This window comes from Heterobasidion irregulare (genome assembly GCF_000320585.1).
Source record: "Heterobasidion irregulare TC 32-1 unplaced genomic scaffold scaffold_04, whole genome shotgun sequence".
NCBI lineage: Eukaryota > Fungi > Basidiomycota > Agaricomycetes > Russulales > Bondarzewiaceae > Heterobasidion > Heterobasidion irregulare.
Window position 1 is genome coordinate 1,339,690 of NW_009258200.1, and position 15,966 is coordinate 1,355,655.

The 15,966-nt window shown below is 49.9% G+C and overlaps 6 protein-coding genes across 6 annotated transcripts; 5 read left to right on the forward strand and 1 right to left on the reverse strand.

The window, feature by feature from the left end:
- Positions 1 to 233: 233 nt before the first annotated feature.
- HETIRDRAFT_315674 (uncharacterized protein) lies at positions 234 to 1,137 on the forward strand (the record flags this gene model as incomplete). The annotated part of the gene is made up of 6 exons (XM_009546871.1): positions 234 to 305; positions 362 to 444; positions 501 to 605; positions 659 to 740; positions 793 to 932; positions 993 to 1,137. 6 exons carry the CDS (start codon positions 234 to 236, stop codon positions 1,135 to 1,137), a joined length of 627 nt encoding a protein of 208 aa, XP_009545166.1.
- A 2,180-nt stretch (positions 1,138 to 3,317) lies between these two features.
- Positions 3,318 to 5,129, forward strand: HETIRDRAFT_382866 (uncharacterized protein). Its single transcript, XM_009546872.1, has 6 exons — positions 3,318 to 3,359; positions 3,413 to 3,554; positions 3,622 to 4,118; positions 4,176 to 4,464; positions 4,523 to 4,861; positions 4,925 to 5,129. The coding sequence occupies exons 3-5, from the start codon at positions 3,739 to 3,741 to the stop codon at positions 4,856 to 4,858; spliced, it is 1,005 nt and encodes a 334-aa protein (XP_009545167.1). The 5' UTR covers positions 3,318 to 3,359; positions 3,413 to 3,554; positions 3,622 to 3,738; the 3' UTR covers positions 4,859 to 4,861; positions 4,925 to 5,129.
- Positions 5,130 to 5,254: 125 nt separating this feature from the next.
- On the reverse strand, positions 5,255 to 9,035 carry HETIRDRAFT_439505 (uncharacterized protein). The gene is made up of 10 exons (XM_009546873.1): positions 8,722 to 9,035; positions 8,006 to 8,499; positions 7,591 to 7,943; positions 7,197 to 7,521; positions 6,789 to 7,090; positions 6,359 to 6,730; positions 6,199 to 6,289; positions 6,010 to 6,123; positions 5,795 to 5,954; positions 5,255 to 5,735 (listed from the first exon to the last, which is right to left on the reverse strand). The coding sequence occupies exons 1-10, from the start codon at positions 8,975 to 8,977 to the stop codon at positions 5,458 to 5,460; spliced, it is 2,745 nt and encodes a 914-aa protein (XP_009545168.1). The 5' UTR covers positions 8,978 to 9,035; the 3' UTR covers positions 5,255 to 5,457.
- Positions 9,036 to 9,216: 181 nt separating this feature from the next.
- Positions 9,217 to 9,919, forward strand: HETIRDRAFT_416896 (uncharacterized protein; the record flags this gene model as incomplete). The annotated part of the gene is made up of 4 exons (XM_009546874.1): positions 9,217 to 9,276; positions 9,356 to 9,409; positions 9,463 to 9,669; positions 9,722 to 9,919. 4 exons carry the CDS (start codon positions 9,217 to 9,219, stop codon positions 9,917 to 9,919), a joined length of 519 nt encoding a protein of 172 aa, XP_009545169.1.
- Positions 9,920 to 10,947: 1,028 nt separating this feature from the next.
- HETIRDRAFT_316739 (uncharacterized protein) lies at positions 10,948 to 12,682 on the forward strand (the record flags this gene model as incomplete). The annotated part of the gene is made up of 7 exons (XM_009546875.1): positions 10,948 to 11,143; positions 11,208 to 11,429; positions 11,505 to 11,846; positions 11,909 to 11,962; positions 12,017 to 12,194; positions 12,247 to 12,366; positions 12,421 to 12,682. The coding sequence occupies 7 exons, from the start codon at positions 10,948 to 10,950 to the stop codon at positions 12,680 to 12,682; spliced, it is 1,374 nt and encodes a 457-aa protein (XP_009545170.1).
- A 1,049-nt stretch (positions 12,683 to 13,731) lies between these two features.
- HETIRDRAFT_426357 (uncharacterized protein) lies at positions 13,732 to 14,536 on the forward strand (the record flags this gene model as incomplete). The annotated part of the gene is made up of 5 exons (XM_009546876.1): positions 13,732 to 13,834; positions 13,866 to 13,908; positions 13,963 to 14,152; positions 14,212 to 14,314; positions 14,370 to 14,536. The coding sequence occupies 5 exons, from the start codon at positions 13,732 to 13,734 to the stop codon at positions 14,534 to 14,536; spliced, it is 606 nt and encodes a 201-aa protein (XP_009545171.1).
- Between the last annotated feature and the right edge of the window lie 1,430 nt (positions 14,537 to 15,966).

Sequence of the window (15,966 nt, forward strand, 5' to 3'; positions counted from 1 at the left end):
TATTTTTGCGGGCTTTAGCTTGCTCTGTGCAGAAGCTGAGTAGATTGACTGGGAAAAGGCAGTCCTCGTACCATCAATGCCGGCGTCAAGACGAGTGTCGGTGCTTGTGGAGGTATAGACGGAGCCATTGGGGCCTTGAGGAAAGAGTGTAAATCGAGGAACGACCTCGAACAATGAAAGACGCGTTTGAGAATCGCGTGCGGAGTCCGAATCACTTTTGACCTTCTCCTGCCATGTCTGATGGCGACGACGCTGCAAAACTATGGAAGGTCAATCGAACGATCCACGAACTCGTCAAGGACAGAGTCAGTAAATCCCAGCAATGTATAATATGACGATCTCAATCCTTATCCTTCTACAGGGCTTCCAAGTCTCGGACGATGAAATCAACATGGATTTGGCCACATTTAAGTCGCTGTATGCGAACAGCGGAGATAGTGTCGAGTGCGTGTGGCTTGCCAATTCACTCATCTGCCATCCATTAAATATCATCTCCGCAGTCGAAATCAATTGAACTTCTTCACGAATTCACGGACAAACTCCAGCGATCAGATATTCGTGTTCTTTTCTGACGAAAAGAGTGTTGGCGTCAAAACAATGCGAAAGTCCGTATACCGTTCTCTCAGCTCATGAACCCCTCATTTTAACGTCATTCCAGACTCCTCAGCATCCTTGATGAGAAAAAAATTGAACGCGGTATCATCATCTTTCCGGGCACCATGACCTCCTCCGCGCGCAAGGTCCGCAGATTTGCGCCCAGCTCAACAATATGCGTTTATGATATATGGATAGGTTATCCTTGCTATGCATAACAAATTCAAGCTGGAAGAATTCGCCGAAGCCGACCTTCTCGTGAACATCACACATCACAGGCTTGTACCTCGCCACGAGGTCCTTACCGTCGATGAAAAAAAACTCCTCCTGGACCGATAGTGCGTGTGCTTTCATCTTGATTGCCATAGACGTGATGTGCGAGTGATTTGGTGTTATAGTCGCCTGAAAGAAACACAGCTACCACGTATCCAAATCGCAGATCCCATCGCACGATACTATGGTCTCCGACGCGGACAAGTCGTCAAAATTACCAGGCCGAGTGAGACGAGCGGTCGCTACGCCAGCTATCGCATCTGTTTCTGAACCATGCCTCCCTTCGAGCACCGCTCGATGCTGCGTAGGGCTAGTATTCTAGATCGCATAATTTGCTGGTCCCGTCGATCTTAGTCTCCTGTACTGCCTCTGTTTCGACTCCGCGTGTAGACTATTTGCCACCATCACCACGCACAGGTTTTCGAGGACCATACTATCCTCTCTACGGTCTGTTGTAGAATTGGATGTCCTTATCGAACATTAGTGAGTGAGTTGGTCAATCTTATCATTAATCTCAATGCTTGGTATATTTCTCCGTGAAACCCCGTTGCGTCCTCGACAGGCACTTCCATTTTTCTTTACTTCCGCTAGGGCGCCCCATCTTAGGGCTTGCATGAATGGTTCCTTTTGGGGGGTGCAAAAAGCCTTTTGCGCTCATTAAGCATAGATTCTCACTAACGCTGCACAGCTATGCAGGGTGAACGCCAGAAATCTTCAGCGACCGGATCTAGCGCTCGCTATGAACCGCGAGCACAAAAAAAATCTCGACTCATAGACATATCCACTGAGAAGTCCTTCTATCATTGTCTTTTTTCTTCAGGTGATTCTGCTCAAGGCCTGAGGTGAGGGTTCGTAATATTAACTGCATATTCAGCGATTCTAGAAATCCTTCAGAATTATCTGCGCAAATCTTAAACTGCTCCAGTCTCTACATGGCCAAGTGTGACATCATCACGAAATCTTATCTTCGGCCCATAAAGATCTTTGTTTCAGGCTTATTTCTCAGGAAGCGCTCACAAAGTATCTACGAGCGCTTAGCAGGTGCCAGCCAGCTCGTCCCGAGTGGTGGATGCTCAATGATGGCGGTGCCGTAGCATTTTTGTTGGGGATACCAACAATATCCTGGAGATCAAAATTATTTGGAGCATCTTTATGAGAGTCTTTTAGGATCATGCCTCGAGTTCTCGGTTAACAACGTTCAAGCCCCTGTTACTTAGTGATGCAGGGCCATATCTCACCACAATGTTCACTGTGGGTCGCGCCACCATTATGTTCCTGTTAGTACTCAAACACTGGTCATGTCCAACAGATGTAGATTCTTTGCATGGTCCTTTATATCATTGACGTAGCACTCTTCTGCGTTTTGATTCCCGTAGACGCTGTGCAAGTCAAGTTCGCACAGCATTCGGACTGCAACAATCGTTGACACCGACATGACCATCTGTCTCAAGTTCAAGTAGGTTGCGTGCGGTGTCAGTGTTCGTTTGTTTCATCCCTCTCAACTGTCTCCACATCTTAGCATCACCCTGTCACAGGTTGCCTTCCACCTGGAAGAAAGGTCTCGACACCCTTCATTTGCGAATTCTTCATGTCGCGAAACATGGCTGAGCGAGGGTGAATCATATGTATAATTATGTTTCAAAATCATTCGAATCTCGTGAGCTATACTGACGGCCATTCACGGTGTCCCTGCATAGACAAAATTGTTGCATATCACTCATCTCAACCTCATTTTCTTGAGCTCGATCACGAAACTCGATGGCACAGACGGTAGTTCTTCCTTGTCTCCAAACCAGTTAAGCTCACGGCACTGCTCAGATTATATCCGTGGTCAGCGTCTTTGACTGCATGCTACATTCCTAGCACCCGGGCGCCTCCTAACCGGATTCTCAGCCTGAAAATGTGACTACGTCATAGACGGAGTCTTAGGACAGGCTGTACACCTTCCTTTTTGGTGATTTTGCTTACTTGAAACCAGGTGAGTGCACGGTGAGAGTCTTAAATCTGGAGGATATCTTATCAACGGGATCGGCTTAGTTGCGCATCGATTTGTAGACGCCACTGGTACCATGCCTGCGATATTACAAACAACTTACACTTATCCGGATGTGTAGTTCAACCCCTCTACGATTCAATCCGGAGGTTTCGAGCCCGCGCCACCGTAGTACCGCCCTCTTAACGCCATCAACATTGGTCCAATGCTCTCGCTCAGCGCTCAGCGCTTATAGGCACAGCCCCCTTTCGAAACTCCTGCAAAGGCAATCAAATACGAGGGGATAAACTACTCTGCTTTATAGTTAGTTATTCAGACTTGCGCAGGGGGACTCGTTCGGCGATTTAGGGATTTATCAATTGATGCGGTACAGTCACAACTACATTGCTGTGACGGCTCATCCGTCTTCCGTCTCCATCAGCTCTGCCAAACTTTCGAGGTGGAACAGATGCAATACCCCTGAGATGCTAGCAGCCCCGCCTCTATCGCAGAGAAAGAGGTAAGAGCGCCAGTTTTCCACGTTCTTCATTGTTCCATGACCGATTCGCGTAGACTATTGCGGACACAGGCACGGGTCCACCCCCGACTCGATCCACCTTGAGTGTCCGGGATTCAGGAAGTGGCGCTCACATCATAATTCTCTGACTCTTACAGAAGGTGGATCTGAGATCGTCGGGTGTCAAGCTGTGATTTGGTATGCAGATCCAATCTCGACAGTGGACTTGTAAAACATACGTCTGACTGGTGTTTACCCCATACAGCTGGACGTCTCGTGTATAAAAGTCGGTGCAACACAATGTCCAGCACTACACTTCCATCCTCCTTTCGACTGCACCCGCTCTTCTTTGCTGATTATACACATCTTCATTGCTGCGACAATGCCTGCTATCACCAGCCAGTTCTATCTTCCGGATCTTCTCGCTCTCTCTACGCCATTCAAGGGGTCAACCAACCCTCACTATAAGCGGGGCGCCGCCGAATCAAGGGCTTGGATCAACTCTTTCAATGTCTTCACCGACAGGAAGCGTGCCTTCTTCATCCAAGGCTGCAACGAACTCCTCGTTTCGCACACTTATCCACATGCTGGCTACGATGAATTCCGCACATGCTGCGATTTTATCAATCTTCTATTTGTCGTCGACGAAATCAGCGACGAACAGAACGGCGCAGACGCGCGGCGCACGGGCGAGGTCTACCTCAATGTCATGCGCGACCCCGAATGGGATGACGGTTCAAAACTGGCTCAGATAACGCGAGAGTGAGTGCTTGCAATGACATCCATGGATATTCGCCTTACATTTCACAATGATTCCAGATTCCGCGCACGCCTTTTCCGTTCATCAGGCCCCAACTCCTTTCGTCGATTCTTGAAGCATAGCGAAGATTATATTGACTGTGTGGCGAAGGAGGCAGAGTACCGTGAACGTGGCGAAGTTCTCGATGAAGAGTCTTACAAACATTTGCGTCGGGAGAACAGTGCAATCCGCCTGTGCTTCGGTCTTTTCGAATATACGCTCGGCATCGACCTCCCCGATGAGGTCTTCGAAGATCCGAATTTCATGAACCTTTACTGGGCAGCCGCAGACATGGTCTGCTGTTCGAATGTGAGCCTCCTCAGTGACGTCCTGCGTTGATCGTCGCTGAAACGTTGCTTCTCATCAGGACGTCTACTCTTACAACATGGAGCAGGCCATGGGTCACACCGGAAACAACATCGTCACCGTCCTCATGAACTCTCGGGGCTTCGACCTGCAGGGCGCTAGCGACTACATCGGAGAATATTACAAGGGCTTGATGGAACGCTACCTCACAGACAGGAGCCGTTTGCCGTCATTCGGCGCAGCAGTCGATGCTGACGTCGCGCTCTATGTCCGAGCTTTGCAAAACTGGCCCATCGGGAACTTGGAGTGGAGTTTCGAAACCAATCGTTACTTCGGTCCTCGGCACGATGATGTCAAGCGCACGCGCCTAGTCACTCTCAAGCCGTGCAAAGCCTAATTTGTACGTTCACTCACCTCATTTGAGCCCTGCAGCCTGAGCTGACAGCATCACCGGCACGGATAGGTGAACACCGTTGTCTCAAAGATTTCTCTGCCTCTATCATCTTTCACCTTACCTTTCTGCGCTTAATGTCCTCTATAATTACATTTTTCGTGGGTTAGTCGAGGGGCACTTAATTAATCAAGATGTATCGATAATAGGTTTAACACCGTGCAGTTCGTAAACATATTGTAAAGACTTCATCGCTTCAATGTTTCCTTTTCCTTTCAAGGAGTCTGGCCACTTAAGCTTCAAGATCTTCGAGATTTATTATGTGGCGCGTCCGTCGTAGCCCCTTCTAACTCGTTGCATCAAACATATGCAGTTTGGCTGATTTGTAGTTCTCGAAGCGATAAGGCCATTCGACTTGAACATTCATCTGCCATGGCTATCGTTTGCATCAAAGTTACCGGAAACGCCGAGAACGACCCTTGAACACAATTGGGATGACAGCGCAACGCCATCGAAAACGTCGTCCCTGATATCATACACAGCATAGTAAAAGCACCGGGTAATGTGCAATCTATGCGTTCGCGGTTTGAAGCCGCCGAAATCTATTAAACGTACAACCACCTGCCCCTCCCATCCGCCCACTCCGTCAGCTTCGTGATCGACTGCTCATTGAACGCCTTCCGGAGCGAGTCCCTGTGCTTGTCCTGAGCTGTACCTTCCGCAATCTCATCCCTTGACTCCGGTGGAGTCACCGGACCTCGGTAAATGTCGGTCCAAGGAGATAAGACTCCGAGCCCACTCCCCCCGACAGATGTCAAATACGTTGCGTAGCCGCTGCTTGTTAAGGAGTCCATAAGCTCGCGGAGGACAGCCTCGTTGATATCTGGGAATGGATTAAATTTAAGCATTGGCGCTCATAATCCTTGAGTTCAGGCGACTCACCATCAGGTACGAGTGTAACGGAGCATCCACCTCCGCCAGCGCCAGTGAGCTTCGTACTAAGCGAGTACGGTGGCGCAGCGGTCGTTGCCCTGATATTTTCCAGCACAGGATGGGATACACCAAGAGCGACCAGATGAGCATGGTTCTCGTCAATCAATGCCTGGTCGGACACATGGTATCAGAGCAATTCATCAACGCTGCCCTGAAAGGCTTACAGAAAGCGCTGAAAGCAATGATTCCCTGGGTAGCTCAGGGTCCAACAGGGCACGTCGAGATTCGTCGATGATACTTTGTATCTGATCTAGAATATGATCCACAAGTTCCGGCTCCTGTGACATTTGATAGATTCACGGTTAATCAGCACATCCACAACAACGATGCCAGATCGAGGAACAAGAGCTAACTTGAAGCTTCTTCGCAGCAACGCCTGCCACCAGGCGCTTTGTATCGCGCGGGACCTTGGAGTCGGTTAGCAAAAACCTGAGAGACTTGAATCTGTGGCGGCCAACAGTGTTAATACAAAAGCGAAATTCAACCGGGGAATACGGCTTAATGTTCACTCACCCTTGAATGGCTTCCATTCCGCCTTTATTACGAGAGAAGCCCGGACGAGTGTAGGCCAAAGCGCCTCCGTACACTGACACGGAATTGTCAACCCCACTAGGGTTTCCGTGCAAGACTTTCTCGGCCACGAAAGCCCACAGATTGGCTTCTTCGGCAATGTCGGTAGGGAGGGCCCTTCGGCCCTTGTGAGAAATATGAATATGCCCCGGATCATTCGTGTCGGGCTCGCGAGCAGGGGGAGGAAGAGGGGGAAGGGAGATACGTTGGTGAAGTAGCAACAGCGCAGTGGCTACACAAACAGAGAAGGACGCCGAAGAACCAAGGCCGGCGCCGACAGGCAGGGTGGATCTCACAGAGAAATCGAATGAGGGCCTTTAGAATCAAACTGAGTTAGCACGACACAAACTAAATGGTGGTATTATGCCCTCACCTCTCGCCACCGTGGGCCATTACCATGTAAAGGTATAAGAACGCAACCGCGGCCATCTTCGCCTTAGCTTCAATATCATCAGGCAAAGCCCTTTTGATGATAGCTTCTACGAGCTTCTGATCCAGGAGTTCGGGGTGCTTGTCCCCCACACGTATGGAGGTGACGGCATCCCACGGAAGATCGTCCAAAACCCACTCGTGGGTAAAGTCATCGATATCGGCGAAATTAACGCAGATCTTGCCGTCATGCCGTGGCGAAGTTAGTCCATAACAGCGCAGGTCCACTGACGCCGCCACAGCAGTCTACACAACAATAGAACGACCGGAACATGTCAGTAGGGCGTTTCCATGCATCGTGACATCAGCTCTCAGGGCCAACAAGCTCAGCCAATCCAAAAATCGCACTTACCACACCATGCACGACAGCATGCTCTCCGAAAAGGATGACCTTGCCCGGAGCACTCACGAACCACTCCCTATTCTCCAGCGGGCGCTTGTTCTCGTTGAAGGCCAGCTTCTCAACCGCACGGCTGATCGAAACGCCTTCCCTCAACGAAGCCCTCACGAACTGTTGTTCGTCCGCACCGGCGGAGACCGTGATCGCACCAGCTTCGAGCAGTGCGCGTTCGAGATCATCGATGAGGTCAGCGGGGTCCTCGATACCGACGCACAGGCGGATGAGGTCTTCTGGAAGACCGCGCTCCGCGCGCGTTGCAGCGTCGATGGAGGCGTGCCTGATTACGGGTACATGGGCAGGGTGAGATCGTGCACACGACGAAGACAACGAGAAATGAGCCACTCACGACATAACACATGGCATGCTGATCAGCGAGTTAACGCATCCGAAGCTAACACTGATACCCCACAGGCGGGTGGCGCCGACGATGCGTTCGCTCAAGGCTTTGTCTCCAGTCGTGAAGCTGAGCACGGCACCATACCCATCTGCAATGCGTTCATGGATTTCTCTGCCGGGATGGTTGGCCAGACCTGGATAGTGCACTTTGAACCCCAAACGGTCGAGCATGCTGGCAACACTCATAGCAGTGGTCTGCTGCCTATCCATCCGAATGGCCAAAGTCTTGACACCACGAAGGAGAAGGAAGCAGTCGAAAGGTGTGAGCGCGTTTCCGATGGAGTTGATCACGAATGCCATTTGCTGAAGACCGAAGCCCCTCGTCAGCGCCCATCATCAATAGATACATGAAGATTCAAACCAACCTTGGCAATGTCATCACGGTTGCAGGTGATGATCCCAGCCATAAGATCGTGGTGTCCACTTAGATATTTCGTCGCACTATCGTATACGATGTCCGCACCGTGCTCAAGTGGCCGCTGGAGGTATGGGCTCATCATTGTGTTATCGACCACAATGATCGCGTCGGGGGCGCGCTCTTTCACATCTGCAGCGATCGTCGCAAGGTCGGCGATTTTAAGAAGCGGGTTGGTAGGGCTCTCAAGTAGGACCATGGCGGTCTTGCCTGCCTTGATGTGCGCGTGAAGTGTGGTGGGATCTGTGGTGTCGACATGGTGAACAATAACACCGACGTGCTCTCTCACATATCCGAGAAGACGGTTGGTTCCGCCGTAAATATCATCACCGGCGATAACTTCGTCTCCGGGTTTGAGGAGGCGGAGGATGACATCCAGAGCGGCCATGCCGGACGAGACCGCGAAAGCATGAGAAGCAGATGATATTTTCGCGATGTGATGTTCTACGGAAAACATAGAATCAGTGATTCATGTTCACGGGGATAGAAGCCTCCACGAGAGCGCGTTGCTGTCGATGACCAGATGTAGTAGTTGATCTGCATTCACTTCATAATGCATCCCCCTTCCTGAAGACCCGACCAATCAAAGAAAGACAGCGCCTCATCGTACGGTCATGGGTACGTCGAAAGCCAACATCCATAGCAGTAATCAAGAATATGACTGACCCAAGTGACTTCTGGTCGGATTCCCGCTTCTGGTATAATCATACTCTCCGCCGATGCCCTTGAATGTGGACGTCTGGTAGATAGGCACAGAGCTTGAGCCGTACTGGTCTTTCCGGTCCGGATTTTCGACCGTGGCACAGAGAGTCGCAAAGCGGTAGGGTTGGCGGGGGCGAAGTGGTGACTCGGGCTCGGGGGTCGGGAGGTCGTGCGAAGGGATCAAGATGCCCTCCGCCTTTGAATTGATTTGGGGCGGCATCTATGGCAAAAATAAGAATTATAGACGATACAAACGTCCCCCTTGTTGGAATGCGGAGTGAAGTTTAGTGTACAGAGGGTGGAACGAGAACGTGGAGAAATACGAGTGTTGGAGGGCGTGAGACCCGATGGCGAGATGACTGAGCAATTCAGATCAGCAAACGAGGCAACCGCTCTCATCGCCTCCCCTTCGCTTTACTTATACTACTTTGCTTGCTCGGCCGATGATTACGGGGGCTGATGGCTCCCAGACGACACCAGCGTCTGTGCTCTCTTAGCTATATCCTGCTCGGGAGGTTTGTCATTCATCATACGATATCTTTTGCTTTTTCCGCATCCTGCAGCGGCGAGACAGGCACATTCTACCGCCCAGTTCCAGGTTGGCGCGGATGTCCTAGCAAAACGCACGAAGAGGCACTTGGCTGAACTGGAGGTGCGCATCGTTCTCTGATCCATCAGATCTCTCCTGTTTACTCGGTTTGCCAGAGGTCGAACTATGCTGAACACTCTGCGGGCATCGAAGATGACGAGGATGGCCCTGGGAAGACCGCCAAAGGCCGTGCTCGGCAGACAATCTCCGACAAGCGCAATATCAGTGGCACTGGACCGGGAGCGAAGCGAAAAAAGTCCACGATGAACATCCGTACTGCTGTTCTTTACAGGAAGAAACTGGCCGAGTTGGTAGAGGAATCGGTCGGTCACCCTTTTGTCATTCCCCCTTGCTATCTTTCACCGTCGTATCTAGCGCATAGCGGATCACCCTGCTCACATACCCACGTATCTCACCGCAGTGACAGCCCCGCCGCGGGAGCCTCCGCGTCTTCTTTGCTCAGTGTGCGGCTACTGGGGCAGATACAAATGTAAGAAGTGCGCGATGCCGTACTGCGATCTGAATTGTGAGGCCGTGCACGATGAGACGAGGTGCGAGAAGCGTGTTGTATAATCGTAGGCTGCATTATTCTCTCTCGATTCACCTGTGTACCTTATCTGAAGATCTGAACAATAGTCATCTGGGTGATGTTTTTTAATCCAATGTCTACTACTCGCACCTCCATTTCAAGCGTGAGCCGTTTTCTAGTCCAGTGCTCTATCCGCAGATGAATCTGGACATTAGTTAATGTAGGTCCGATTCGTATTCTAACTTCACTCGAATGCCAAGGAATATATAGCAACACTTCGGTCAATGCAGGTTCTCCATACAATCATCTTTATGACCTGAATCTAGTCTACCATCAGCTTAGAACTCAAAACCACTGCATTTGCATCGAGCCAGCGAGCCTAATGTTAGCGCCTCCAACCACCCTCTTAAGCACTTATATATATATGGCCTCTCATGGTTATCTTGTGCGCTAGCGCGTCGACAAGCAATCCCATAATTGGAAGATGAGCCAGTCCTGGCATTATCTATTCCGCATAGTATACAGTAGCGACGAAGATTGCGCACCACTTTGCGTAGCCCCTAAAGCAGCTTGGCTGGTACCGAAGAGGGCGGGGTGTTATGGACCTAGTTGACCTCATATTTCACAGGGAGCTATCCTGGAGAGCGGTCAGAAACCATAGTGAAACCATGAGCGATGGAGAACAAAACTAATATCAATCGCCCTATCCTCGACCACTTGGTGTCAATCATGCGAAATGGCAATCTGTGGCCTTTCATGCTGGATTTGATTTCCTCAAGTTTAGTTTCCACGACAGCGTTCAACCGTTTGATGTTGGCAACTGTACACCAATTGAGAATCAGCGACAAATCACCAACGCAGCACTGGTTGTTGCCATTGGAGGCTTCACGACATAGCAGCCTATCATGTTTCGGCCGTGATATCCGTAGTTTCGGCCGGGATATGAGCGTCATAGGACACGGCAACTGCCGAGAAGGCATGACTCGAAGATTTATGACCTCCACTTTTCAGCTTCAAAAACCTCTTCACTCCATAAATCTTTACCTCCACTCCTTCTTCCCGCAAAACAACAATGTGCCCTCACGCAAACGGTGGCGCCCCTCCCAGCGGTACCAGTGAAATGGTTGGTATTGAAAACACTCGCAATGGCACTAACGGCACCGCCCACCATGTGTCTGAGGCTCAGCGTCGAAACCCCTACGCTCCTCGCGCTGCCGACTTCCTGAACAATGTCTCCAACTTCAAGATCATTGAATCCACACTCCGAGGTATGCTCCGATCCTCCTTCTGCCTCTAGTATTGACACGAGAATACTCATCGGCGTGTCCGCAGAGGGGGAGCAGTTTGCTAACGCCTTCTTCGACACCAAGACCAAAATTGCTATTGCCAGGGCTCTTGACTCATTTGGCGTCGAGTACATCGAACTCACCTCACCCGCTGCGTCAGAGCAGTCGCGTCTCGACTGCGAGGCCATCTGCAAGCTCGGCTTGAAGGCCAAAATCCTCACACATATTCGGTGTCATATGGATGATGCCCGGATCGCCGTCGAGACTGGTAAGTAATACGCCCACAGTTTCTCTGTCGATTGAATTGTCACGTAAATCTATCTAATAATACTTTCTATAATAGGTGTCGACGGTGTCGACGTCGTCATCGGCACTTCCTCCTTCCTCCGCGAGTTTTCTCACGGGAAGGACATGACCTACATCACCAAGACTGCCATCGAGGTCATCAACTTTGTCAAGTCCAAGAACATTGAAGTTCGCTTCTCGACTGAGGACTCTTTTCGCTCCGACCTTGTCGACCTCCTCTCTATCTACCAGACCGTCGACAAGATCGGTGTCAATCGCGTAGGTATCGCGGATACCGTCGGTGGTGCCAACCCAAGACAAGTATATGACCTCGTGCGGACTCTCCGTGGCGTCGTGGGATGTGATATTGAGATCCATCTGCACAACGATACAGGCATGGGTGCGTCGAATATGGTTTCCTGTCATTTTGGCATCGTTTAATTAGTGTTTCTTCCTATGTAGCCATTGCTAACGCATATACCGCACTCGAGGCTGGCGCTACTCATATTGACACTTGTAAGTCAAGTTAATCCATCCTCAATCTATCATTGACAATTGTTCGAAAAACAGCCGTTCTCGGAATTGGCGAGCGCGTCGGTATCACGTCCCTTGGCGGTCTCGTTGCATGCATGTACGCCGCCAACCCTGAGTATGTCAAGGCCAAGTACAATCTTCCCCTACTTCGTGAAATCGAGAACCTCGTCGCCGAAGCCGTCGAGGTCAACGTTCCATTCATGAACCCCATCACGTATGTCACCCTCCAATCCAGCGCTATACACTTTTTTAATATCATGTCTTAGTGGCTACTGTGCATTCACTCACAAGGCTGGCATCCATGCCAAGGCTATCCTCAACAATCCTAGCACATACGAAATCCTCAAGCCCGAGGACTTCGGTCTCACCCGCTACGTTTCCATTGGGTAGGCCTGTCATGCAACTTTATCAGCATTCCCTTCTGATTTTCTCAATCGTAGACACCGTCTAACCGGTTGGAACGCGGTCAAGTCTCGTGTTGAGCAGCTAGGCTTGGAGTTGACCGACGAGGAGATCAAAGACGCCACCGCCAAAATCAAGGAGCTCGCTGATGTCCGGACACAATCCATGGACGACGTCGACTCGCTCCTGCGTGTCTATCACTCCGGTATCCAGTCCGGTGAGCTTGCCGTCGGACAGAAGGAGGCGCTGGATCGTTTGCTCCGCGAACACCGTGCACAGCAGCATGCCGTCACGGAATGAGTGTCTGTTTCGCCGCCCTCCACCCTCTTCCATATCATTGGACACATACCTCGACATTCACACCCCCTCGCCACCTTGTCAGCCCTCCCGCCTCCATCTCTCGCATACAAAAGCCAGCGTGTAGCCGGCCAGTGATGTCATCGCAGGAACATCGTTACATACTCGGTGTATAGAGTGCACCTCTGCAGAAGACTCTTGATGTATACTAATTTTGTGCATGTCCTTGCGGAATCACTGCGGCGCTTCGCAAGGCATACTTGTACTGTGCAATGAAACATTTTTGTAGGATTATTTTGGGACGTGATCAGCTGGCTAGCTGATGTGTGAACGACTGGTGCATCCTTGTCGGTGATATAGATGAGGCTCTGACTTAGTAGGTCGCGTACTTGCTCAGCACCGCGCTATATTTTCTCTTACAACTGTGGTTAGATGATCTCGAAGCTCGTACACACCGGGCCTAATCGGTGTCAAGCCCAGGACCTTTTGCCAGTGTCGTTACACTTCTTCTGCTTTCATATCGAAGCATCCATCAATATGCCTTTTGCTATAATGTGCTCAGAGAATCCTCGTCGACGTGTACTGATACTTCGCCTCCCGGAACTGTTCCTCTATGACTATAGCCGCTCCGGAGGTTACATCGGGACACCTTCAATTTTTTGTTGGCTACAGGTCCTCTCCGGGCTCTGAGTCATCTGCCCCTCAACTTCGATTCAAACAAGTTGTGCAGCTGCTTTGTCCCTAGAGGGATACTTCCGCCCCTCCCATATGTCTGGCATGACAACCCTTGTCCTCACAACTCCTCACCATTTTCTCTGTCTGTGGATGGAAGGAGCGACGTCTCTGGAGCCACCGGCTACTCCTAAAATAGAAATCATCATGATCATCCATTCTCTTCTTCTCTGTCCGCTCGTGCACTGCCGTACGCTATGTGGATTCTCCAGCAATCTGACAGTAATGATGACTCACTCACCCACCCATATAACAGGATGACTGTGTGATCAGTTCCTACATCCTCCTTCGCATCTGCTTCGTCAAGTGAAACCCACCGAATGTCCGCCACTGGCCTCGACGTTCGACATGTCATTACAGGGCCTGTCATCGAGGTTTCTGTTCAAAGCGTGGTTTATGGCGCGCATCTCGCTCACACCCCGAGTGCATAGAGGTTGATTCGTCTATTCTCTAGGTATATACGTGGCTCTCATAATCATCACAACGTATACAATTATGTGAGCTCTCCATGTCTCACATTCGGTGCTTTGGTGAATATGAATTGCCTTCAGGCGGAAGGGATTACAATCCAAAGTCAACATAGTCATGTTGTTCATATCGCTCTTCATGTTTACAATGTCGAGCGGTGTCTTAGCATTGTCGCTGGCAAGCTTCATCGAGACCTTTTCCGGTCCTGGGCAGTTATCAGAGGGCAGATTCCATGCATTGAGCGGATCGGCCGCGGCCATGTTTGTGGTCAATGTATGAGTCACTTCATAACGGACAACTGAATCCCTTATCACTCGCTGAACTTTTTTTAGTTAATCCTCAGCGACAGCGTTATGGTCTGGCGGGCGTCCTTGCTCTGGGCCGGTAGCAAGATCGTGATCGTCATAATATTGGGTTTTCTGGGAGCTACTACAGGTGAGAAATATTTCTCGTGTCGTTAATAACAATTATTCTGACTTTACTCTGTCAGTTTCAGCGATCATGTTCATTGGATGCACTGGTAAAATCTTCAAAAACAACACGCTATGCAATTACGCCTCTTATGGTGGTTTGGTGCTTTCTTTCACAACAAACTTCACATCAATGCTTCTGATTGCCATCACAGCATGGTCAGTCATTCAGCAGGCATTTGAGTAGGCCTTCAATGCTCAGCGCTGTTTTTAGGAGACACAGGCTGATGATCAGGGCCACCTTTGGACGCGGCAGTGAAAGAAAGCAGGGCGAGAAGATGTTACTTCTTTTGGTCGAGTCCAATGTATTGTATTGTTCGACATTGGTGGGTCTGACCTTATGTTCTCCAGGCAATTGTCCCTTATGAGTATACCAGATGATACCCTTCGCCTGCTTATTCATATGGCCCGGTCTTGGGGACTTCGACGGAGGTACATACCTGTGGCCGATGACCACACATATTTCCGCAAGTAACCTTGACCTAGAAATTTCGAAGGAGCTGACTGGTCATTCATGATCAGGGTATCTATCCCACACTCCTCCTCCTCCTCGTCACATTCGAGAGCATATCATGGGATTCTCTGGGTGGCATGACTCCCAGCCTTTTATCGTCCATCCTATTTAATTCCACACGAGACACAGTGGAAGGCACAAGAGATCACGGACCTTCCACCGTCATCCAGTCTTTAGAAAACCATACAGGCGAGACAGTAGTCTAAGTTTGAAGGCTAATTTTCTTCAAGCGCTCTCTTCGATAAACGTTGGTTATCTTAATGGAGACCCTAATACCCGCTACGTATTTCTGGTCGCGGTCGTCTGTTGCATCATGCTTCCTACTGCCTTAGACCAAAAATAGGCTGAATCTTTGCCTCTTCGACACAGGTCTACAGTATTTAAGCGTCCATTTTCTGCTCCGTTTAGGCTCAGGGTCAAGTCAACAATAATATTCCTTAATTCTTGCTCTGTGTACACTCGCATTATTCGACTGATATGCATAGCTATATATATTTTTGATGCTCTAGCAGACATTGACAGCCATCATTGATACATCAACCTCACGATGATTCAGGACAGCTGACCAACAAACTTCCATGTATACACCATAATCCTCCCCTTCAACTCATACTCACTATATGCTGCTTGGTTGACTCCACCGAATGCTAAATGTCCTCGACTGACCTCGCATTTTGGCACCTCTCCGGCGCTATCTCAAATAATGCAACCGTGGGAGCTATGATTCAGAGTGTATTCTATGGCAAGTAGCTCGTTTCCACTTGTTTAGACGCAGAAAATGACCTGGACTTGCTCTAGGAATCTTCGTGGCTCTCATTATCTTCTCGACAAACACTTTTTTGTACGTTAAAATATCTGTTCATTGCTGAGGGAGGAAGGGATTGACAATGAGCAGGCGACAGAAAACCAAGGAAAAGGCAAATATAGCCATGTTGGCTATAACCCTGTGCATGTTCGCGATCTCGAGCACTGTCTGGGCGCTAGACCTGGCTTCCATGGTCGAAATGATTGTATATTTATCTGACCCTACAAGGTCTCCTAAGAGCATAGCACTTGAATTAAATCAATCATCCGGTGTTTTGTACAATGCAGCTCAGTGCGTA

Coding starts and splice junctions, on each gene's coding strand:
- HETIRDRAFT_382866 (XM_009546872.1), top strand. CDS start 3,739: ATGCCTGCTATCACCAGCCAGTTCTATCTTCCGGATCTTCTCGCTCTC. Junction 4,119..4,175: donor CTGGCTCAGATAACGCGAGA/GTGAGTGCTTGC, acceptor CAATGATTCCAG/ATTCCGCGCACGCCTTTTCC. Junction 4,465..4,522: donor ACATGGTCTGCTGTTCGAAT/GTGAGCCTCCTC, acceptor GCTTCTCATCAG/GACGTCTACTCTTACAACAT.
- HETIRDRAFT_439505 (XM_009546873.1), bottom strand. CDS start 8,977: ATGCCGCCCCAAATCAATTCAAAGGCGGAGGGCATCTTGATCCCTTCG. Junction 8,500..8,721: donor TCCGACCAGAAGTCACTTGG/GTCAGTCATATT, acceptor TGTTTTCCGTAG/AACATCACATCGCGAAAATA. Junction 6,731..6,788: donor ATGGCCCACGGTGGCGAGAG/GTGAGGGCATAA, acceptor TTGATTCTAAAG/GCCCTCATTCGATTTCTCTG.